The 24,097-nt window shown below is 43.3% G+C and overlaps 1 protein-coding gene across 1 annotated transcript in view; it reads right to left on the bottom strand.

The window, feature by feature from the left end:
- PATJ (PATJ crumbs cell polarity complex component) overlaps positions 1 to 24,097 on the bottom strand; it is a 186,254-nt gene that overhangs the window by 111,490 nt on the left and 50,667 nt on the right. Inside the window, exons 18-23 of the mRNA XM_044430263.1 lie at positions 8,787 to 8,996; positions 6,379 to 6,498; positions 4,863 to 5,144; positions 4,426 to 4,504; positions 1,947 to 2,079; positions 1,332 to 1,403 (exon numbers count right to left, since the gene is read on the bottom strand). Coding sequence (XP_044286198.1) covers positions 1,332 to 1,403; positions 1,947 to 2,079; positions 4,426 to 4,504; positions 4,863 to 5,144; positions 6,379 to 6,498; positions 8,787 to 8,996 — 896 coding nt within the window. The remainder of the gene's footprint in view (positions 1 to 1,331; positions 1,404 to 1,946; positions 2,080 to 4,425; positions 4,505 to 4,862; positions 5,145 to 6,378; positions 6,499 to 8,786; positions 8,997 to 24,097) is intronic.

The raw sequence follows: 24,097 nt of genomic DNA, 5'->3' as shown, positions 1-24,097 counted from the left end.
TCAACAGCTCGTCCCAGCAGACTTAAGAACTTCAGAAATTCCTTCAAGTTTGAGGGTCTGGTATGCATACTGACAAACATTCCAGTGAGTATACGGTAGTCCCCTGAAATTCGCGGGGCTTGCGTTCCTAGAGCACCCTCAAATCGTGAAAAACCGCGAATTTTGAATGTGGTAAAGGTTCATTGCCAGAAGCCTTAGAACAGGGAGCCAGTTGAAAGGTGCCGACGATGGGCGTGGACCACCAAGGAGGTGCGGGTGGGCGGCCTGGGCCAGCGGGGGGGGGGGGCAGGTGCGCACGCAGCGGGACAGGGGCGGGCAGGCGCACGCAGAGAGATTGGTTTGGACTCGCTAGGAGAAAATGTTCTCCTTGTGAGCAAGCCACCAAACGGAAAATTCCGTGAAAGACTGAGGCCGTGAACACTGAACTGCGACTTCATGGGGGTATACTGTACAGCCAGTTAATATAACACTACTTTAAGTCTTTCTGGGCCAGTATTATCTTTAGGAAAGTATTTGTGTAGGGCCATTTTATATATTACAGAGAAATGTTTGCCACCAAGTATATACTCAGCAGGAAGCTGAAGCACGTCTGTGATAAGAGCACCGGTACAACAAATGTCTTAAGTATGCACAAACCTAATACACCTAATACAATGCACACTCAAGAATGTAATGTAATGCAATAATATCAAGCTGCCCTAACTACGAGGACCACTAGTAAGATGGGGATATAAGGTGGGATACAATAATAATAATAATAATAATAATAATAATAATAATAATAATAATAATATCAGACGCAAGCAAAAGGGCCACAGCTCAGTGGTACAACATGTGCTTTGCATGAAGAAGGTCCCGGGTTCTGTTCCCAGCAACTCCACATACAGGCAGGGAAAAATCCTGTCAAAATATGTCAATAGTACTTGGCTAGATGGACACACCAAATTCCTATGTTCTGATGTTCTAGATAGTACAAAAATAAGCACCCCCCCCCACAAATACAAATGTTTATGGCCTCACCATTCTGGAAAATTTGGGAAAAAATGAAGCATTTTCCCATCCTTAAGATAGCTGAACTGCAAGAATTAATAGGCGAACCAACATTCAACTACATAATTTAATTGCAATGGAGAAGTATCAAGAATCAAGAGAACTGGTTCAGTAATACACAGTCTAAACATTCATTCTACCAGAAGTATTTATGAAAGCATGAATAACAACTTCCGGTAGAAGTTGTTCTCCAACAAAAGATGACAAGCTAAGACAACTCTATACTTCCTAATCAAAGAACTTGAATACCTCAAGAAAAATTGAAAGATTGATCAACATACGTTTGGGGTGCTCCCCAGTGGCTGAAAACTGGTGTTTCTTCTCCTTCTCCTTCTTCTCTCTCAGGCAGTTCACTAAATAAAATGGAAATAAAATTCAGCTGCCCAGAAAGGCTATGTGGCATTTATCTACACAATGCAGTATATATTGCAGGTTTCACATTTGCATATGTCTTAAAATCCAGAGTCAGATATGCTTGTTTGCCTCTTTGTCAACACACATTGGAGAAGCTGAAGCACAGATAAAATGAAAAAGGTTCTGCATCTAAGTGGGGCTTCTCTTAATTCATAGAAACATAGAAACAGAGTGAGTCAGAAGGCGCCTCCAGCCGGCTCCACTCACGACATGTCCAAATTCCGATGTTAAGATGATCTGCCTCTAAAATATGAAATGCCAGTGTGGTGTAGTGGTTAAGAGTGTGGAACAGGGTCTCAGGTGATATGGTTTCCAGTCTCTGCTCAGTCATGGAGCTCACACTGGATCAGTGAGCCAGTCACAGACTCTCAGTCCAACCTACCTCACAGGCTAAAGCAGACTGGGAAGACTGTTCTGTCCCATAACCTAATTCAGTTCAGGACACATAAGCATGCATTTTTAGCTGAATGCTTCTTTTATACCTAGACAGCCCTAGTCTAAGCAGAACAGAATCTTGGGCACTGGAAAGATCACACTCTTCCATCTTCGATTTATTTCTTTTGAGATCATCATATGCACACAGAAGATCTTTCTGGTTATTTTGCATCTTGCCATCTGAAAGGAAGAGATGGGTTATTGTTTCATGATGTTGAGATTTTGCTATAAATAACTGACTAGAAAGTAGGAGCTCTAGTCAGGTAGGAACCATAGACACTTTTATGAGTGGTAAATGCTCATTCGGTAGAAAAAAAACAACACACAACACAATTAGACACATTAACCTGAAATAAATATGAAGACTCAGACAACAATTTCTGAAAATATGATAGCACTGACACTGTTACTCATGTCCTTCTCCTTATACTATTTTATTAATAATGATGCCATTTCACTGATTTAGCCAGCAGAAGCCAGTGATTTAGAACACTGAAGGTAAAACACATGACACCCATCAATATTTCTAATTAATATAGGTAGAGAAAGGGAAATTTAGCAGAACATGGAGGGTTTGAGCAGACTCTTGCCTACTGTAATACTAATATCTTCTGCAAGATTTCTAAGTGTCATTATTTTAAATTCACAATTGCTTCCTGTATAGTAGTAATACATGTATAAATGCAATATTTCAATACTCAGCTCAAATGCTCTCAGCTAGATGAACACCATGTAACAATTTTTGTTTTGCTCATTCCCAATCTGGTCTTATGACAAAAATCTATTAATGATGATGAAGGTGAAGATCATTGGATCATCTGCACCTAGGAACCAAATGCATACTTACAAAATAGGGGATACTTGCCTCAACAAAGTGAGAAGGATCCTGGAATTATTGTAGATCACAAGCTAAATATGAGCTTGTGTATGATACAACTACAAGAAAGATAAATGCTATTTTGGGCTGCATTAATAGAAGCAACATTCCTAAAGCCTGAGATGTACCAGCTCGGAACTGGTCAGGCCTCATCTGAAGTGCTGGGTCCAGTTCTGGGCACCAAAGTTTAAGAAAGATGCATACTATATGATCAGGAGCCTGAAAAAAGCCCTCTGAGAAGAGACTGAAAGGATTTAGCATGTTTAGCCCTGAAAAGATGGAAGGGAAATGTGATAGCACTATTTAAATACTTGAAAGGTGGTAATAAAGAAGAGGCTGTGATCTCTTCTTGACCTTCCCATAATGCAGGATATGGAAAAATGGGCTCAAGTTGCAGAAAGTCAGATTCCAGCTGTATGCCAGGAAAACCTTTTTACTTTCACAACAAGATGGCAATGGAAATCATTACCTGGGGAATTCATGGGCTTTCCAACACTGAAGGCATTCAAGATGCAGTTCTACAGCATCTGTCAGGCTTGCTTTAACTTGGGGTCCTTCATTAAGCATGGGTTGGACCCAGTGGCCTTGTTGGCCCTTTCCAACTCTATTCTATGATTTACTGCAGCTCTTTGAGCTGAGAAGAGTTTGAAAATGTGTAGGTAATACCTGACAAGCACTGTTCATGAATACATAAGTCCAAATTGTTCAGCAAAGGACAGCTTCATGTTTTCGTTAAACTCCATCATTCTCCACAGCTTCTTTTTACCAGCCCCTATCCCAACAAGGCTTCTTATCCTTATACAGTGGTACCTTGGCTCGTAAACTTAATCCATTCCATGACTCTGGTTGCAAACCAAACTGGTCATGAGCCAAGTCAAATTTCCCCATAAAGTTCAATGTAAATAAGGTTAATCCATTCTGTAACTATTTTTCTAATCACAAAAATTTGAAGCAAAGTGACAAAGAACAACAAAGATTGTGGCCATCTCCCCCGAGTACGAGCGTGGCCTCCTCTCACCCCAAGCATGACCATGATCACGGCCGTGTTCCCTGCCGGCCGTGACTGCGATCACAGCCTTAGGCGCGATCGTGGTTGCGCTCGGGCAGGGAACACGGGCGCAATCACAGCCATCTCCCCCCACCACAAGTGCATTGCAGTCATGCTCATGCAGGGAAGATGGGCACGATCACGATCATCACCGAATACAGAGTTCACAACCTGAGGCAAAATCTTTCTGAAATTTCTTTTCGCAGCTTGATTTGGTCGTGAACTGAGGCATTTGTGAGCCGAGGTACCACTGTATTCCAGTTTTCTAAGCATTACATTAATGATTCTAAATTATTTTAAAAGAATTTAAATCTCATATACAGAATACACAGAATATAGTGGGAAAATGCAACCAAATTTCAAATTTATGATAAATTACTTGTATCAAAATGTCACCAATTAATTATGCAGAACATTATTTTTGTATTCTGAACTGGAGCCACTTTTCATCTTTTTAGGTACTAAATTATTGAATAATAGCCAGGGAAAAAACAATGCAACAGAACAAGAAAAGGTGAAAGAAAATAACTATAGTTAAATAAGACAGGGCCTACAAAACAAAAGAGGTGAGTCAAAACCAAATTCAGCTCATTATACTTACCATCCAATACAGTCTTTTGTTGGATGTATTCCACTGAGGCTCTAGGGCACATTAAGTCATTAGTAGTGTTTTCTTCATCCTCCAGTGAAAAAGGAAAAATAAAGGCAATTCAGAACTGAAAATCAGTGACATAGACCTATTAAATTAATTTGTTAGCATGCTTATGGATGTAAGAAATGGCCATTCTGTGAACCCTGCTTTCCAAAACCAGTTATTACTGACTTTATGTTAGTCTCATAGAGTGAACATCTCTTTGTCTGAATATTTTCAGTGATCTTCAGCCTATGCAGTTATTGCTATTTACACTAGTATTTGGAAAACAGAAACAAAATCTATAAGGAATAGGTGACACCATATTGCACATTAAAATTAGTTTATCCACTGAAGCCCATTTTGGAACTCATTTCAGTCATTTTAATAGGTTTCAGTTCTTTTACCCATTGCCTTGCAGCTTCAAAATCCATCTTGGTAGATGGAGCAGGTTCTTTCTCATCCAATGGGATACACCCATAGTAATCTTGATCTACATCATACTCTTCATCCACTAACATCTCCCGCTCTTCACCAACATGCTCCACTACAGGCTTCAAAAATTCATGCATTTCCCATGATTCCTTATCATCATCTCTGTCATTCTTAGCACATTGAAACTGTCTCCCCAAATCCAGGATTGGTTCATCCACAAGTTCTTCTTTAGAAAAAGATCCATTTCTGAAGTCCTGCAAAAAACATCAAAGCAGAGATCTGTAGCCATTCTTTGAAGCAGGGCAGGGAACAACAGAACGCTTTCTGAAATTTATGCTCTGGGAACATCTGAGACTGTACAAATTACTCTGTTCTAACCCTAATTTATAAAATTAATTTTATAAAACAGTTCCAGAATAACAAAGTGCAACTATTCAGTAAAACAGGATATTACTTTGCAGAAAAAGTTCAGATCAGCACTTTTGCTAATTAAACTCCTAAAATACAAATTTGGACTAACTCAGGGATATGAAATTTATGGAAACTGGAAACACAATTTCAGGGATGCTTACTTGGAACCAAGTTCCATTGTGTTCATTGGGCATTATTCTCAAGTAAGCAGCCACAGGACTGTGACCTAAATCACTGAATTTTCAACATCCTTGGCAGCATCCTTGGCAGTCATTATGAAATGGAAAGAACAGAGGGGTCCTACTCCCTCTACTTCCTGGAAGGAGACTGGGGCAAATTTGCACAAACACCCCAAACCCACCTGTAATTGCAACCCCACTCCCCACTGTTGAAATCAGTGCAGCTAAATTCCTGTCCAATTTTGACAGCAGTATGATAGTACAAAAAGAACAAGGCCCTTGAAAACAAAGCACCCGGGGATCATTTAAAGGGGAAAAAATGGCTTTGTGCTGTTATTATGGCTGTGTCTTACCAAAACTGGGCAGCAATGGAGCAGCAGTAATCTGAGGTTGTCAGGACCAGAAAAAGGGACAACAAAACACTAAGCCATTGTCCTCCCTGAGTTAGACTTTCCTGATCAACACAGGAAGGTCAGGGATGCAGAAAGGCTGCTCATATGTCCCCTTCCCACTTTCAATATGGTAATTTCTGCACAGGGCTTATGTAAAGGCAGATCTACGTGATTTGCATGCTGCTTAGAAAGCCAGGCCCCTTTTCTGGGCATGCCTCAACTGACTGAGGAAATAATAAACTCTCTGCATCTTATCAATGAAGGACAGTGTGCCATGATTGCCTTCACATGTTACAAAGGTTCAGGGTGCAATAAGTGCTTAACATATGAATTTGGGTTTTTTTCCCTCAAATTTCCTATGCAATGGAACATGACACATCTCTCCACTCCAGGCTTGAAGAAAGATGCATCTTAATTATGGGTGTAATTGATCTAAGAAAGTATTTAATTTAACAAGACAAGACACAAAAGCCCTCTATGTACCACTTAAATAACATAAACAAAACCTTTGCTAATTCAGGGAGTATTGATGACTCAATAGTATAGACTGGTTCTTGAGATGCTGAATTTCTGGCAATATTCTTGGCATCCATAGTAGAAGAGGCCACATTTTGTTTATTTTCAATCTTAAAAAAACAAAATACACCACTAATTATCAAAATACCAAAGCCCAGTTTGCGAAACAGAAGAGAAAGGCAAGAAACTAGTTTTGGGAGGATACAGGTGGAGAGAAACCCAAAAGAAATGTGGAAGGTAAACTTAAAATATATGAGTGAAGTCATTAAAAAGAAGTACAGAACACAAAAATACAGTGAAATGGCAAGAAACAGCGAGCCAAACATATGGGCAAGATAAAAATTATGCTCATACCCTTATGTTACACTAATTTTATTTCCTCTGCTTTGGTTTACTTCTTGTGTAAGTTCTTATATAAACAGAGTTAACAAAAACAGCAGGGCAGTTTCCATCATGAGCATTTCACTGGCCTAAGCAGAAAATTTCAATGAAACATTAACTTTTTAATGAAAAGTTTTCAGAGTTTGGGGAGCAGCAGTTAATGTAGTAACACCTGAAACATTGCTAAATTTAAATGGGGGAGAACCCCATGAGAGAACAAAGGATTTAAAATGTTTTAAAGTACTATAATCAAAACCTGGATAGCATTTGAATGCGCATACATGAAGTTGGACAGTTTTCCACTCACCCATCAAAGACTAAGAACATGCAAGCAACACCAGAGTCAAGCAAGCATACTCATTCTATATGCAGCCATACATATAAAGAACAAACTCAAAATACTTCTCTGGAGACTGAATGAAAAACACCTACATTTTGACGTAACACAACTAACATACAGGACCTCCTAGGATGCAATGGGTACCCACTGTTGAACAGATTAGCCAAAGTTATTATGGGTCACAGGATAAGAACAGAAATATGTGAACTAACCTATACCAGGAGTACTTATACTATATAAACTCATGAAAAGTGGGCTAGAGAGCATGCTGCAGAAAAAGTCCATTTAAATAACAATGAATGACTGTGAATCTGGCCTGCAGAAAGGGAGGGTTTAATTGAGAACAGTGTGATGACGCTGAACTGAGCCTTCTCAATAGTGGCACTTTATTGATTTCACTGCTACCTGATTTTATCTTGTTGCTGTTTTAGGCTTATTGTTTCATTTAGCAGTATTTCATATTGTAGCTCCATTGTACTGAAGTCACGTCAAGAGCCCTACAGAACTCATACTGCTTTTTTCATGTAAACAGGACAGCCAGGTAAAGCAGTGGCTGTCCTTAACTGGTGCCTGGCTGGGGTGATGGGCTGGATGAGGGCTGATAAATTGAAGCTTAATCCGGACAAGATGGAGGTCCTATTGGTAGACGGCTCAGCCTTTCAGGTAAGTGATTTTAGCCCTGTTCTAGATGGGGTGCACTCCCCCTAAAGGACAGGGTACACAGTTTGGGAGTACTCCTAAACCCAGAACTGTCCCTGGATTCTCAGGTGGCAGCAGTGGCAAGGGGTGCTTTCCTTCAGCTTCAGTGATCCATCAACTGCATCCTTACCTGGATGAGCAGTGCCTAGCAACCATGACTCATGCCCTGCTAACTTTCCAATTGGACTATTGCAACATGCTCTACATAGGGCTGCGCTTGAAGACAGTCTGGATACTTCAATTGGTCCAGAATAAAACAGCCAGTATGTTAATCGAGACCAGCAGGTATGCACATATAACACCGGCCCTCTACCATCTTCACTGGCTGCCAATTTAAGGTGCTGGCAATGATCAATTAAGCCCTGAAAGGCTTAGGAGATGGTTATCTGAAGAATTATCTCCTTCCCTATGTGCCGTCCCACCCTTTAAGATCTGGTGTGGAGGTCCTTCTGTGGAAGCCCTCCTTCAAGGAGATTAGGAGGGCAGCTACCCAGAAAAGGGCCTTCTCAGAGGTGGCACCCTGGCTTTGGAATGCGCTGCCCAGAGAGGTTCACCTGGCACTGACTCTGTATTCCTTTTGGGGCCTTAAGGTGGATTAAGTTTAATGTGGGTTTTACTCATTAGATGTATTAGATGCTATGTTCTATTTTAATCTGTTTTTCTTGTAAGACTGTCCCTGTTGCAGTTGGATGGCATAGAAGAGCTTTAAATAAATAAATAGATAAAAAGAAAGAAAGCCAAGTAAGTCCTGAGTACTTCCAAGGGAATTTTTGCTTGGTCCATCAGCATAATCTTGATCCATTCTTCAAGTCTAATCACAAAGAAACTCAGATACACAAGAATGGAAGGGGGAAATATCTGAACATTTAATGAGAAATGCTTGTCCCTATCAAACTCCATGAGTTTCAATAGTAACACCACCCAAATGAAGCACAAGCTTTGAACAGAAAAAGATGTGAGTTACACAGTCGGCCTTACCATTAAAGGTTTGCAGATTCCAAGGTGAACATTCCCTGGTGGAACAGATTTCAACACTTCGACAGCTTCTTCTAAAGATGTATTGTGCAAACATTTGTCATTTACAAAGACCAGGCGGTCTCCAGGGGAGAGTTCACCACCACGTTCAGCCACTCCATTTGGCACAAGCGAGCTGACCACAAAAATTGCTTTCGTTGAATCTAAGGGATCCTGGAAAATAAGGAAAAGGAAATGTCAGCTTGTTTTTATTCAAACATATGAGATCTCCATACTCAGCCTATCTTATGTCCACTCTTCCTAGCATACAATGGCAGTCACACAAATGTTTCTTTGCTCATTGTATATCTCTCAGCCTTTATAGATGTAAATTACATTATCTGTGCAGAACCAAAAAGATCATGCAAACATCCAAAGAGGCTTGCCTGGCACTTACTTTGGAATCACTTTGTAATCAAATGAAGTCTGGCATAACTTTCAGCTGTTTTATTTCTCTGGGATTATATTTATGCTGTTGTTTTTATTGTCAAATTATATAAAAAATCTATTTTTGTCTCAAGCTACCCTAACAATCCTGTTATAGCCGTTCTGTTAATACAGTTCGTAAACAGCAATTACAAAAAGAAACTTCATACAATCACAAGATATTGGTTGCAACCCCCTAACCAAAAAAACAAAAAAAAACAAAAAAACCCCCAAACACTTCTGATTGGTTAACAATTGATCACACAAAAGCTATAGAGAAAAATCCTTTCACTGCTGATCAAGGCTGCTGTAGGTCCGACTATCACTTTACTTGAACTCAGTCATTGTATTATGCCACTAAATAGAACACTCATGAAATGTTTGATTTGTTTCATACAAGGCCTTAGATTGTAACCAACTCAAGTAGAGACACTGAAATGAAAGGAAATTGTTAGACTAGCATTGGATATAGCACATTCATTTTAAAACATAAGCACAGAAAATAGGTTATGATTGGAAAATGATGGCATATGCAGAGGAAGTACTGTGTGAAATAGAAAAAATTCTGCTGCATATCACTGGATTTTGCAACCAGATTTAGGCATCAGCAACTATACCTTAAGAACTAGTCATAAATAATAAATAGTCTCCATTCTGAGAATCAAATGTTTAGCTACAGGCTGCGGATGAATGAGTGACAATTGCCAGGTGTTACTGTTGTAGCCCTGCATAGTCTGACCATGTTACCAATTTTTAAAAAATGGTCTTTTCTATTTTTCATTCTAATAGGCAGTAAGATTACAAAATAATTTGTACTATCATATACTTTAATATGATTTTCTAAGAGCCTTATTTGAACCAAATGCTACCATTTAAAAGCTATTATATCAGGTTAAAGTGACAGCCAAATGACTTTGAAAACAAATTCTAAGGTCAGTTGATGATTATAAACTAAAGAAAACTAAATTAGATTAACTAAATCAAATTAACATACTGTAAAGGCAGTATACAAATATTTGGTGTAAAAAGTAAATAATGGATTTAATAAAGGTTATAACTACTCTACTTTTTCAAGCAGAGGGAGCTCTTGCACAAGAAGAGAAAAGAAGCTGCAGAATCAATCAGCTAAAAATGTACATACTGCTGAACATAGAAAGTGCTTTGCCCCCAAAAGATCTGAATGGCGATATAAAACTTGGTTGAAGATGCACAATCCCACCTGTAAAGCTAATTTATTTTATACATCAAGCAATAAGAGCTTTTCTTCCAGGACTTGGAACTCACCAGCTTTTCTACACAGAATAGTATTCAGGTAGCAACTTTGTGTAAGGTGCCAATGCCATTTTTACAAAAACACCAAGTCTGAGGACAGTATTCAGAATGCAAACATCCATTAATTACTGTCCTGCTGTATTTTAAGACTTATGGCATCTCCTATGATTGAAAGAATCCATTTCTGCTTATGTTAGAATTGCTATGTTGTTAGTCACGAAGTCATGTCCGACCCATCGCGACCCCATGGACAACATTCCTCCAGGCCTTCCTGTCTTCCACCATCTCCCGGAGTCCACTCAAGTTCACACCAACTGCTTCAGTGCCTTCATCTAGCCATCTCATCCTCTGATGTTCCCTTCTTCTTTTGCCATCTATTGTTCCCAGCATTAGACTCTTCTCCAGGGAGTCCTTCCTTCTCATTAGGTGGCCAAAGTATTTGAGTTTCATCTTCAGTATCTGGCCTTCTAAAGAGCAGTCAGGGTTGATCTCCTCTAGCACTGACCGGTTTGATCGCCTTGCACTCCAAGGGACTCGCAGGTGTTTCCTCCAGCACCACAATTCAAAGGCTTCGATCCTTTTGCGCTCAGCCTTCCTTATGGTCCAGCTTTCACAGCCATACATTGCAACTGGGAAAACCATAGCCTTGACTATGCGCATTTTTGTTGGCAGGGTGATGTCTCTGCTTTTTAGTATGCTGTCTAGGTTCGCCATAGCTTCATAATAGGCCTTCACAGAACTGGTCAACTTCAGCCTCTTCAGCACCAGTGGTTGGGGCATAGACTCGAACTGAGATCATGCTGTCATTTTGGAGATTGTATCCCAGTACTGCTTTTCCTACTCTTTTATTGACTATGAAGGCTACTCCATTTCTTCTGAAGGATTCTTGCCCGCAGTAGTATACCTGATGGTCATCTGAATTAAATTCACCCATTCCTGTCCATTTTAGTTCACTGATTCCTAAGATGTCGATGTTCAGTCTTGTCATCTCTTGTTTGACCACATCCAGCTTGCCTTGATTCATGGATCTTACATTCCAGGTTCCTATGGAGTATAGATTTTTGCAGCATCGGACTCTCCTTTCACCACCAGATACATCAGCAACTGAGTGTCCTTTTGGTTTTGACCCAGTCGCTTCATTCTTTCTGGAGCTACTAGTACTAGCCCTCTGCTCTTGCCCAGTAGCATATTGGACACCTTCCGACCTGAGGGGCTCATCTTCCGGTGTCATATCTTTTTGCCTTTTGGTACTGTCCATGGGGTTTTCATGGCAAAGATACTGGAGTGGGTTGCCATTTCCTTCTCCAGTGGATCACGTTTTGTCAGAGCTCTCTGCTATGACTTGTCCGGCTTGGGTGACCCTGCATGGCATAGCTTATAGCTTCATTGAGCTACGCAAGCCCCTTCACCATGACAAGGCAGTGATCCATGAAGGAGAGAATTGCTATACTCTAAACCAAAAATGTTGTAGGTTTCCCTTTGATTACTTTCACAGCTGATAATTCAAAACTCTTCTAAAACAAGGCAAAAAAGAAAAAAGAGATCCTGCAATCATACATGTGGCTCTTTTATTCATTGCCAGATTCAGTGGACTGCGCCCTCTTTCAGTTTCAGGATGGAAAGGTAAAGGCCTCTATTACCTCTGAGATAACGTCACAACTGAAAAAAGAATTGTATGGGTAGCCCACACACAAAGCTGTTTGAGAAAGTCTCTCTCTCTCTCTCTCTCTCTCTCTCTCTCTCTCTCTCTCTCTCTGTGTGTGTGTGTGTGTGTGTGTGTGTGTGTGTGTGTTCACTCAGTTACAATTTCTGGAACTACTCAGGCAGCCACTTCATACAAACAGCTTACCTTCTGGAAAGGTGACAGGAAAATACTTTTGCAAGGTGATGATTGCACAATTGGGGTAAATCTAGATGGTTGAAATATATTAAACCTAAGGCCTCACATAAAAAATCATAGTTCCTGAACTATGCATTTCATGGATCTTCCAGTCCATAAAACAAGGGTAACACAGTGTTTTTGGACACCTGGAGGTCCCTGCCAGCATGAGCAAATTCAGGAACGCTGGGAACTTATTTCCAAACAAATCACTGTCTGCCCATCCATGCAGTAGAATACATGTTTGTGCCTTTTTGTCATCAAGACTTCCACGGAAAATGCCCTCTGTGCAGTTTCTGCTTGGAGCCCTATATTTTGGGTGGTATCAATCTTCTCAAACCTTGGTATCATTAAAAAGAAATGAAACTTTCAAGAACCGTATCTGCAAAGCACAAAGATAGTCTAAACCTTTCTGTGACTTAGGGACATTAATGCACAGGCAAAAAAGCTGGTTGGAGTGCATTGGGAGTTGTAGGCTTTCCCCCCACCTAAACTTGCATAGCGACATGCGCTGGACATGCTCCCTCCCTGCAGTCACCAGGCAAAAGCCATTTCTTGACTCTCTTTATTGTTTCTACATATAAATCATCCAGTGATGCCTCTGAGCTACACAAAGCAGTTAGCTGACCCAGTTTAGCAATCAGTCCCCACAATTCCTTAAGAGTGCACTTGTGAACCGTCCCCCCGGGAGGAGTACTGTGAAAGCAGACCCCTCTGTTCTACACACTTCACATCCAATTGTGCTTCTCACTTCTGCTGCCACCTAGCCAGGGGCCCCAGTTTGGGAGGGAGCAGGCAGTCCATGTTTCAACTGGCTCTTCACTCAGTGGCCCTCCTGCTGGCTGTATCTCATTCCTGTTTCCATGAACTGCCAGCACCTCCTCCATTTCACAGCTAACTCTAATCTGACCCACTTGCATGTTGTCCAGTTTGTTCCCAAAACTTTGCACAGCCCCCTGTCACTCAAACCCAACAAAATATTCAGTTTCTTTTTCTAAATATGAATCAGCAAGTATTGCACTATTTGTGTCCCATGGGAACACTTGCCAAAGCCCACCATCATGCTTGTTCACAATATATAGGATTACACATTTTGAGACTTTTGTACTTCATTTCCTCATGCTCAGATAATGCTTATTATTCCTAAATAGTTTCCAGAATAGAAAGGAGTCAAATATTCCCAATACATTGCAGTTAAATATATATTCCCTGGATATGACTCACTCCTTCTCTAAACTTTCTCACATAGATATAGCACTAAAAGCATGGATTTATTTTATTTCAGTAAATATATCACCAGAAGCCAACAGAGGGCACCAACAGACTAACCTATTACTAAAAGTGTTTGATGCAGATAGCCCAATAAAATATTGCTTTGTTCAGTCATCAAATTAAGACTCCAGCATATTGCCATTGCCACCCCCAGCTGTATGCTAGAAGGTGAGAGGGCCAGTAAGATATGGCAGGAAACTAAAAGAAGAGGAATATGAACTTGGTGGCCTTGGCCATGAAGGAGCCATGGCAGGATTAAGCACCAAGAAAATCCATGATGAGGGTTAGAGTTGGTGGATATGGCACAGAAGATGAAGCAGAAAGGAGAGAGGAGAAGGAGAGAGTTGGATGGCGAAAGAGAGAAGCAGAGGAGCAAGAAAGGTACAGCACTTGTGTGTACTATGAAGTAGCTGAGGCCTTCCCTAGCCCAAGGGGAGAATCAGAGACTGCAAGGACCCACCATATCGCTGGAACAAAAGTGGCAATGAATCCAAATAGCGAAAGGCCTCTAATGAAAATATTGTTTGGAACAGTGGAAAACAAAGGAGGAAGAGGAGGAATTATTATATTGACCCTGGCCACATGTGTACTACAGGACAGCGTTAGAGCCACAGCAGCTTTGTCCTTTATTCCTTGAAAAGGGGGTGGAATTGTTAGGATAGAAGAAGTCAAACTGCCCTCAGCAAAGTCTGACATGATAACAAAGGCTTGGAACACTTGCCTACATCTAATTGATCTGGAATGACACTCTTACTGAGTACAGGTACTCCATTTCATTTCAAGAAGTGCATATTTAAAAATGCCAGAGTTAATCAGTTCTTGCCATTTTCTTTTGCAGCATATTAGCTTTGGAACTACTTTAGCATTTCCTTCAGACAACTATGTTTCCTGAAGAAAACTGGCATGCTCAGTCACAAAATATCCACTGCCACAAAATACACAAATGTACAGACCTCAGAAACAACAGTGAACAGAACAGCACAGGAGACCTGAAAACAAATACACTTCAGTCATCTGTCTGTACCATTTTGAGTTACTGTCCCAGTCCTTTCGCCAATGTCAATCTGCATATGCCATATGTTGCACTGCAGAGCCAAGAGACACATACGTTAGAGCTCAGTGGCTGAACAATGTTTTGCAAGGGTTCACTCAGAACACTAACATATAACAAACACATGAGGGGATTCCTTCAGACTCTAGGTTTTTTTTTTCTTTTTTAGGCTACTATTCTTTAGTTATAGCATACGTTCAAGATCCTGTAATGTTATGACCACTTACTGAATTTTCTAGAATATTCACATTGATCAATTCCGAAATTGTTTAGTACATCAGTTCTACAGCTGTGTTTCCGCAGTCTGACAGTGACACAATGGTAGGCAGTTGTACTAAAGTTTAAGACATGGTGACAACTAGAGGACAAATTAAGCACTGACCAAATGCCTTGTAGGGTGAAATCCTATGGAGTTGAGTGCAAGACCCCAAACATGAAAGCTCATGCTCCTCTAGCACACACTGGGAGAAACAGAACAGGCTCAACATTTTTGGCCACCTGGCAACAAAGAGAGGGAAGGAAGTGAGAGAGAGACCCCATGTCTCGTATCCTAGCCTTCCCAGTCCACTCCCTACTGGCCAAAATGCACCTTCCACCCCCTCTGATCAGTTTCTCAACCTCAGCTGAGGGGAATGGGAATCTGAAAAAAGCTACAGCCCCTCAGTCAGTGTCTAGGGGCCACAAGCTGGTTAAATCCTTAACATGATTTTCTTTTTCTTTCTTATTAGAAACATAGAACATAGAAACAAAGAAACAGAATGAGTCAGAAGGGGTCTCCCGGGCCATGTGTTCTGACCTCCGGCACCAGCCGGCTCCGCTCACGACATGCCCACCATGTGGACGTCCAGCCTATCCTTGAACACCTGCACCGATGGGGCCTCAACGACCTCTCGTGGAAGCCCATTCCACACCCTCAGGGTCCTGACTGTCAGGAAGTGCTTCCTGGCATCCAAATGGAACCTTGGCTCCCTGAGCTTTGCTCCACTGGAGTGCATCCTGCCTTCCTCTGCAGGGGAGAACAGGTCTCTACCCTTCTCCATGTGACATCCCCTCACATACCTGTATGTCACCAACAGATCCCCTCTGAGTCTCCTCTTCTCCAGGCTGAAGAGACCCAGTTCCCTCAGTCTCGCCTCATACCCCATCCCCTGCAAACCGGACACCAACCTTATGGCCCTACGCTGCACTGACGAGAGGCCCAAAACTGAGCACAATACTCCAGTTGCAGGTGCACCAGAGTCGTGTAGAGTGGTAGTAATACCTCTCTTGATCTAGAAGCCACACTTCTGGCTATGCAACCAAGGGTGGCGTTTGCCCTCTTGACCACCACATCACACTGCTGACTCATGTTTAGCCTGCAGTCAACCAGCACCCTGAGGTCCCTTTCAAAAGTGCTGCTCTCCAGCCACTTGTCACCTAACCTGTACTTATACAGCTATTCCTATGCCCCAAGTGCAAGACCTTGCACTTATCCACATTGAACGCCATCCTGTTGTCTCCTGCCCACTTCCATAGTCGGTCCAGATCCTTTTGGATCTGGAGTACCTGCTCCTCAGTAGTGGCCACTGCTCCAATTTTCGTGTCATCTGCGAATTTGATCAGCAGATTGTTCACCCTTTCTTCCATGTCGTTAATGAAAAGATTAAACAGGATCGGTTCCAGGACAGAGCCCTGGGGGACCCCGCTTGTCACTGGCCGCCATCCCGATGATTCCCCACTAATGGTTACCTTCTGCTTTCGGTCAGTCAACCTTGCCCTAATCCACCGGACAGTGCTTTGGTATATCCCAAAACTCCTCAGTTTCTCCATCAGGATATCATGGGGCACTTTGTCAAAGGCCTTGCTGAAATCCAAGTATACCACATCCACTGCATCCCCTCCATCTAGCCATCGCAAAACCTTGTCATAGAATTTCACAAGGTTTGTCTGGCAGGACCTGTTTTTGTGGAAGCCGTGTTGTGTGGCTGTCAGCCTCCCTCCCCTATCTAGCATCACTAGATCTCTCTCTATTATGAGCCTTTCCATTGTTTTTCCTACAATGGACATAAGGCTAACGGGTCTATAATTCCCCTTCTTGAAAATTGGGACCACTGATGCCACCCTCCAGTCCTCTGGAACTTCACCTGTTCTCCATGAGGTCTCAAAAATGGAGGCCAGCGGGTATGAGAGAACCCCTGCCAACTCTCTAAGTACTCTTGGGTGTAACCCGTCAGGGTCTGGCGCCTTTGCAATGTCCAATGCCCTGAGGAGCCCCTCGACTTCAAGGGGGGTGACTCTAATATGTGCCCCTAAGTCCCCAGCCTCATCTAATCTCCTATGTGGATATCCCCCGTCCTGCTTTGGAGAGAACACAGAGGCAAAATAGTCATTTAGCATCTGTGCCTGTTCCCTCATATCATTCACTGGATCTCCTTCCTCCTTATTTAGTGGTCCCACCACTTGTCTCACCTTCCTCTTCCTATTTACATGCTGAAAGAAGTCCTTTTTGTTGCTCTTGATATTCTTGGCAAGTCTCAGCTCCTGATCAGCCTTAGCCTTGCGAAGAATCCTTCTGCAACGGGCCTCCTCCTCCCGGTGTACCCTTTTGTCTATTTCTCCCAGTACCCATTTCCTACGGAGGTTCCTCTTTCGTCTAATCCCTCTAACCACCTGTCGCATCCACGGCGGGACTCTCCTCCACCTCCCCACCTTACTGACTAGAGGTATCGTCAAGGCTTGCATCTCCCTTTTGAGTGCTATCCACCCCTCCTCAACTCGCTTACCTTCCAGTAACCTATCCCAGGAGACTTTCCCCAGTCTGGCCTTCAGTTGGCCCTCTTGAAGTCTCAGCTTCTAGTGCTCGACCTGCTGCACGTCCCCAGTCCCCTGATCTCAAAGCAAAGGATGGAGTGATCACTCGCATCCAGAGCTCCCCTACTCTGTACTTCATCTATCAGCTCCTCCCTATTGGTCAAGACCAAGTCAAGGATGTTTCCCCCCCTCGTCGCCTCTCGGACCCTCTGTGTGAAAAACCCTCCCTCTATAGCTTCTAGGAAGCGACGTGACCTGGCTGTCACCACCAAGTGAGTCTCCCAACTAATATCCAGGAGACTGAAATCTCCCATAATTACTGTGTCTCTCCCCTGAGATATCCTGTCAGGACATCATCCAGGGTCTCAAGTTGACCTGGAGGGCGATAACATATCCCCACTGTCAGGTCTCTCTCCCTGTCAAAACCCCTAAGTTTCACCCAGACTCCCTCTACCGAATCCCCATCTGTGCTGCATTCTATCTCACTGCATCCTATCCCTTCCCTGATGTATGAAGCCACGCCCCCACCTCTCTTTCCCTTCCTGTCCTTTCTAAAAAGGTGATACCCTTCCATGTTCACATTCCAGACTTGCCTTTCATCCCACCAAGTTTCTGAGATTCCCACCAGATCATACCCTCCTATTCCCAGGAGAGCTTCAAGCTCTTCCTGCTTGTTACCCATGCTCCTAGCATTGGTGTACATGCACCTCAACTCCTTCCCACCGCTTCCTTTCCTTGGTGTTCCCAGCCTCCTCCTTCCTCCCATCCTCCCTGATACCTGGCCCCTCTCTGTAGGTGTCCTGTCAGTCCCTGCAGTACCTCTAAAACCCTGCTCCCAGAGCCCTGATCCTCCCCCAACACTTGTCCAGTGCAGACACGTTACTGGGGGGCCTGAACCCCCCCCCTCCCCGGCTCAGTTTAAAGTCTTCCGGACGAAGCTCACTAGAGCATCTCCAAAGGACCTTTTCCCCATCCTCGTGAGGTGTAACCCGTCCCTTTCCAGAAGTCCATTGGCAAGAAAACAAGTGCCGTGGTCGAGGAACCCAAAGCGTTCCTTCTGGCACCACACCCTAAGCCAGTTGTTCACCTCGGAGGCCCTCCTGCCCATTCCTGGCCCAAATCTTCAGACAGGTAAGATTGACGAGAAGGCCACTTGGGCCTTCAGCTCCCTGAGTTTCTTCCCCAAGGCCTCAAAGTCCCTGGTGGTCCCAACCACACCCTGCCTGGCCACATCGTTTGTGCCCACATGGATCACCAGGAGCGGCTGGTGACCCCCGGAGCGAACAAGACGCTCCACTCTGTCCTTCACATGCCGGATGCGTGCGCCGGGCAGGCAGCAAACCTCCATATATGCATGTGGTGCTCTAGAGTGAGAAGGAAAGGAGATAGGAAGCAATACTCTTGGAATGGCAGAAAAAAGTTTGTCTTCTGTGAAATAGGTTTTTGTTAGCAATGAAGCTCTGAGTTCTAAAGGGCTGTTTAACACGTAGGGATTCAAACCCCACCTCTGCTGTATACTCAAACAGTCTTAACGGTATTTTGGAGAAGTTACGTGCCATTTGTCACTAATCGCTTTAGCCATTTTGGGTGGTGCCTAGGACAGTTTATCAAATTCCCAGATATGCCTACAGGCCTCCAAAGGTGGTTGAGCCCTGGTTTATCCTCACTTTCTACTTACATCCCCTGGACCATACCTTCTTTTTACACATACTGGCATCTCTCAATATATTATCAACTAAAGAAAATATTTTGTGCATCTGATGAACTGAACTCAAACAAAGGCAAAACAAACAAAGCTTGTGCCTCAAAACATTTATTAGTCTCTAAGAGGCCATTCAGATTTCTGTTTTTTCTGCAGCAGGGCCATCCCTATGGAATTCTCAAAAATTGTGCTTCTAGTCTAGTAAAGAATATCTGGCTGAGCCTGAAACCTATAGGGCTGGGGAGTGAAATCTACTGGGACTTACTTCTGAGTATATGAGGAAGGATTGCACTCTTATTTTTGTAACCAGGTAACTAAGGAAACTATCCTATACAAGTATAGAAAAAACAAGTCCTACAATTTACAGACTTCTCCTACTGGTGGTTGGCCATCATGACAGCTAAAGAATCTTTAGCTATGGCTACTCTAAACAATAATATTGTACCATCCAAACTATTCTTTAACATTTCCACCCAAGGCCTTCCTTCACTTTGTTTCTCATTTGTTTTATCATGTATAACCAGGTGCAACAGTCCATATGTTCCTCATTAAGACCAAAATAGTCTTGTTTTCTGCATCATGTGTTTAATTTCTTGCTCTTCTTTTTCTGTAATGCTTCTTTCGGGTTCATGAAATTCATATAAAGCGCCATTTCAGATACTTTTTTGGTAGTCCACGATTCCAATCCTTTTTGTTAAGAAAAAAGAAATAGAAATACTTTTTGGTACTAGTCTGCTGAAAAGAACTTGAACACTTGCACAATTTTGTGAAATTTGGGTTCAAGCTCTTCCTGCTTATTACCCATGCTCCTAGCATTGGTGTACATGCACCTCAACTCCTTCCCACCCCTTCCTTTCCTTGGAGTTCCCAGCCTCCTCCTTCCTCCCATCCTCCCTCATACCTGGCCTCTCTCTGTAGGAGTCCTGTCAGTCTGGGGGGACTGAACCCCCCCCCCCCCGGCTCAGTTTAAAGTCTTCTGGATGAAGCTCGCTAGAGCATCTCCAAAGGACCTTTTCCCCATCCTCGTGAGGTGTAACCCGTCCCTTGCCAGAAGTCCATTGGCAAGAAAACGAGAGCCGTGGTCGAGGAACCCGAAGTGTTCTTTCTAGCACCACACCCTAAGCCAGTCGTTCACCTCGGAGGCCCTCCTGCCCCTTCCTGGCCCAAATCCTCGGACAGGTAAGATTGATGAGAAGGCCACTTGGGCCTTCAGCTCCCTGAGTTTCTTCCCCAAGGCCTCAAAGTCCCTGGTGGTCCCAACCACACCCTGCCTGGCCACATCGTTTGTGCCCACATGGATCACCAGGAGCAGCTGGTGACCCCCGGAGCGAACAAGACGCTCCACTCTGTCCTTCACATGCCAGATGCGTGCGCCCGGCAGGCAGCAAACCTCCCTTGTCTCCAGGTTGGGCGGCACACTGCCGCCTCAGTGCCCCTCAGCAGGGAGTCCCCAACAACAATCACCCGCCACCATGCCTTCCCGGTGCTGGTGGGCGGCCGTGCCCTGGCCCTCGCCTCTCCCGCAGTGGCCCCCCTGCTGCCTGTCGTCCCAGGCTGGGGGTCCTGCTCGTTCCCCATGGCCTCATCAGCCCCAGCCTCCCCAGGTGAAGAGAACCTGTTTTCCAGCTCCAGATTGGTGCCAGGAGAAGGAGGAGGCTGTGTTGGCCTCCTCCTCCTGTGGGTGACATACCTCCATGTCTCCACAGCTGCTCCTCCCATGGCCTCTCCCTCAACCCTCTGTCCAGAGGGGGACTGCTCTGGGGGGGCCTGGAGTGCTCTCTCGGCCCTCAGACTCCTCACCTCTTCTAGCAGGGTCACCAACTTGCACCGAGGGCAAGTGTATCCCTGCCTCTCCTGGGGGAGAAGGGCAAACATGTTGCAGCTGTCACAGCGGACAGCAACACCCATGACTCCCACCAAGGCCATCTCCTGGTCTGCCATTGGGATCCCTTCCGAGACCTTACCTTGGTCCCCTGCCTTGTTTGTCCTGCAGTTCCTCTCACTTGTCCAGTTCTCCCAGACAAAAACTCACTCGCACACACACACAAGGATAAAATAAACTTAAATTTAAATTGGAAGAAAAACAAAGCAAAGCACAGCACAGCACAAATAAAACAAACAAACAAACCTCCGTGTCTCAGGGAAGGGAGTCTCCGGACAGCCCGGGCCGCAGCTAAGGGATGGAGACAAGGGATGACGCCCCACCCCTCTGCTCCCTCCTGGCCCCTCTAGCCTCTCTGGCCCCGCCCCCTTCCTCTCTGCTGCTCCTGCCCTCTGCTCCCCTGCCCAGCTCCTACCTTGCCTTCTCCAGTCCCCTAGCCACTCAGCACTCTCCCCCAGCCTCTGCCTCTGCTGCTCTGCCAAGAGGCCAGAGCCAAAAGGGCTTGCAGTGGCTGAGCTCGGCCTTATCAGTCCCTCAAGGCCCCACCTGTCCGCTTCCTCCTGGCTCCTTTAGCCTCTCTGGCCCCGCCCCCCTCCTCTCTGCTGCTCCTGGCCCTCTGCACTTAATTCTTCCTTTCTCTTTTATTTTGAATTGTTGTTGTTGTTTGTAAAATTGCTTTTATTGAATGTTTTGTGTTTTGTATTATTCATTGATTTTTTGTAAGCCATCCTGAGGCTTGGGCAAAGGACCGGTTAGAAATGTCTTAAACAAACAAACAAGCAATCTCTAAAAGTCATGAAAGAAGTTGCTAGTGGTCTCTAGAGAAGAAATTCCATACCCGGTGTATCATGACCAAAAGAGGCCTTCTCTTATCCTTTCACCAAGTACACCTTTGACTATGTGTTAGTCATTGAAGGATCCGTATATACTCGCTTGAATCTTTGACAAGTATGGCTGGATATGCAGAGATTTAAACCCAGACTTTTAAGAGCAAAATTCCCAAAGCTCCCATCTGGATGAATAATCAGTTTCACTTTCTTCCATGTATGACTTTTCTATAACACAAATTCTCCTGCTTAGGAAGAAATCCAGAAGTTTCTTACATTTAAAAAATCGAATCAAAGAAAGTTTCAACCACTCTGACCTATCTATCCATTTATTCATGTGCCTGTGGGGCCTTTTGCAAGAATATACCAGTGAGCCCTGCTCTCTAGGTACAGACCCATGTCCACACAAGCCCCTTTCAACATGATGTTGACCACGTCTTAGCAGGGATCATACCTAACTTATTCACCAGTATATTAGAGTACAGTTTTGGGAACCCCTTCAATGTTTATTACAAAATATCTAAAGCAGGCTTTACTTGCAGCAAGTTTGCACTAACAGAATTTGCAAGTTCTAACAATGAGAAAGTGCGGTGCTACATATGTGCAGGACACTTTTTACTCACCGCTGATTAACCAGGATCTGGTCCCTGTTTGACTTCTATAAACAGCTAGGAATTGGGGTTTATTTCTTTAGAAAGATCTGCATATTATAAGAGAATAAAAACCTGTCCCTACACAGTCACATAGGGATGAGAGAAATGTATAGCTTAAGCTGCTGCACATGTCAGCAATGGTTTGACTATAACAAAATTGTCCACAATTTCATCTTCAGGGCTTGCCAACTTTAAAAAAATGTAGTAGATGCATGAAAAATCACCAAACAGAAGTGATTTTCATCATCCTTTTGATCCAGGGGATATAATGTTTGAAACAGCTCTCAGGTACTTACTGGAACTTAAGCATGTTATTTCTGTTAAAGAAAAGACTCTCATAAAGTATGAAAAATTCAAGATGGGACAGAAACTCACAAGGTGCATTTGATTCAACACTAACTGGTCACTGAGATGAAAAGCAAGCCACTCAAGTACATCAGGACTACTTTTGTACACCTCAAGAATAAAAGAACTTTCTATCTAATTCATCTCCTCAGTTTGGAGCCAGTTCCTGAATGTCTTCCAGCCATCCCTTCAAATAGGCTTTTCTAACCAGCTGCTCCTTTCCCCCATCCAAGCTATGTGTTCCCCTCAGGCCACCCTTTCCTTTGGTGATATTCCATGTCCTTTGTTCAGTCTCTTTCAGTTAAGCTGAAATCCTCTGTTTGACTCAGGCCAGCTGTCCTCATAGAATTTTATAAGATCAAGAGACCAGTTGGACAAAAATTTTAAAAAGGCAAACCTAAAGCCAGAACATCATATTACAAAACCTAGACAGTGAGCAAGAGAAAGAGCCTCTGACTATAGGTTGAATTAGTGTGTGCAAGCAAACAAGCAAGCGAGCAGGCAATACAATTTTGGGGGAAAAAGTACAGTAGTCACATTGTTAAGCCTGCTAACTCATTAGCAGCCAAACTTGGCTCTGGGTTTCAGGTATTTGATCAGAGTTGAAGAATCTTCCAAAGACAGAGGACTACTCAAGTTAGCTAAACAGGCAGAAACAATCTATTTGATCCTCATCTAGAAGCAATAAGTCCAGACAGAGGAATAAATAAATAATTTCTTCAAACAAGTTTTGCTTACAGGCATGTGGCAAACATTAAAATTAAAACAAAAAACAAAGGATGCAAACAAAGAAATACAAACACAACATGGAATACAATGGCCGCTGTGTAGGAGAAACACATGAAAACAGAGAGTGTAAGACGAAAAGTTTTCCTCATGCATTTGGTAAGGAAACCAAGATGTTACAACACCATGAATTGACCAGAGAAGAAGAGTGCTACCTTGGTGAATGTACAAAGCCCAAGCCAGAATATTGATCAGTAGACTTCACTAAGAGAAGGATTAAAGTTTCTACTACAGAATTCTCCAACAATATTGTAAGTATCCGTCATTTTAAAAAGTATCTGAATAAATGAAAATTAAATACAATGAGATAGCCAGAAAAATTGAATCATCAGAAATGTTTAGCAGGAAATTAAATAAGCCCTTAACACTACACATGTAGTAAAGAGCTGC

This window comes from Varanus komodoensis, unplaced genomic scaffold (assembly GCF_004798865.1).
Source record: "Varanus komodoensis strain SLA01 unplaced genomic scaffold, ASM479886v1 scaffold20_1, whole genome shotgun sequence".
Lineage (NCBI taxonomy): Eukaryota > Metazoa > Chordata > Lepidosauria > Squamata > Varanidae > Varanus > Varanus komodoensis.
Note: the sequence above shows the minus strand (reverse complement) of the source record. Positions and strands in the feature narration are given on the sequence as shown.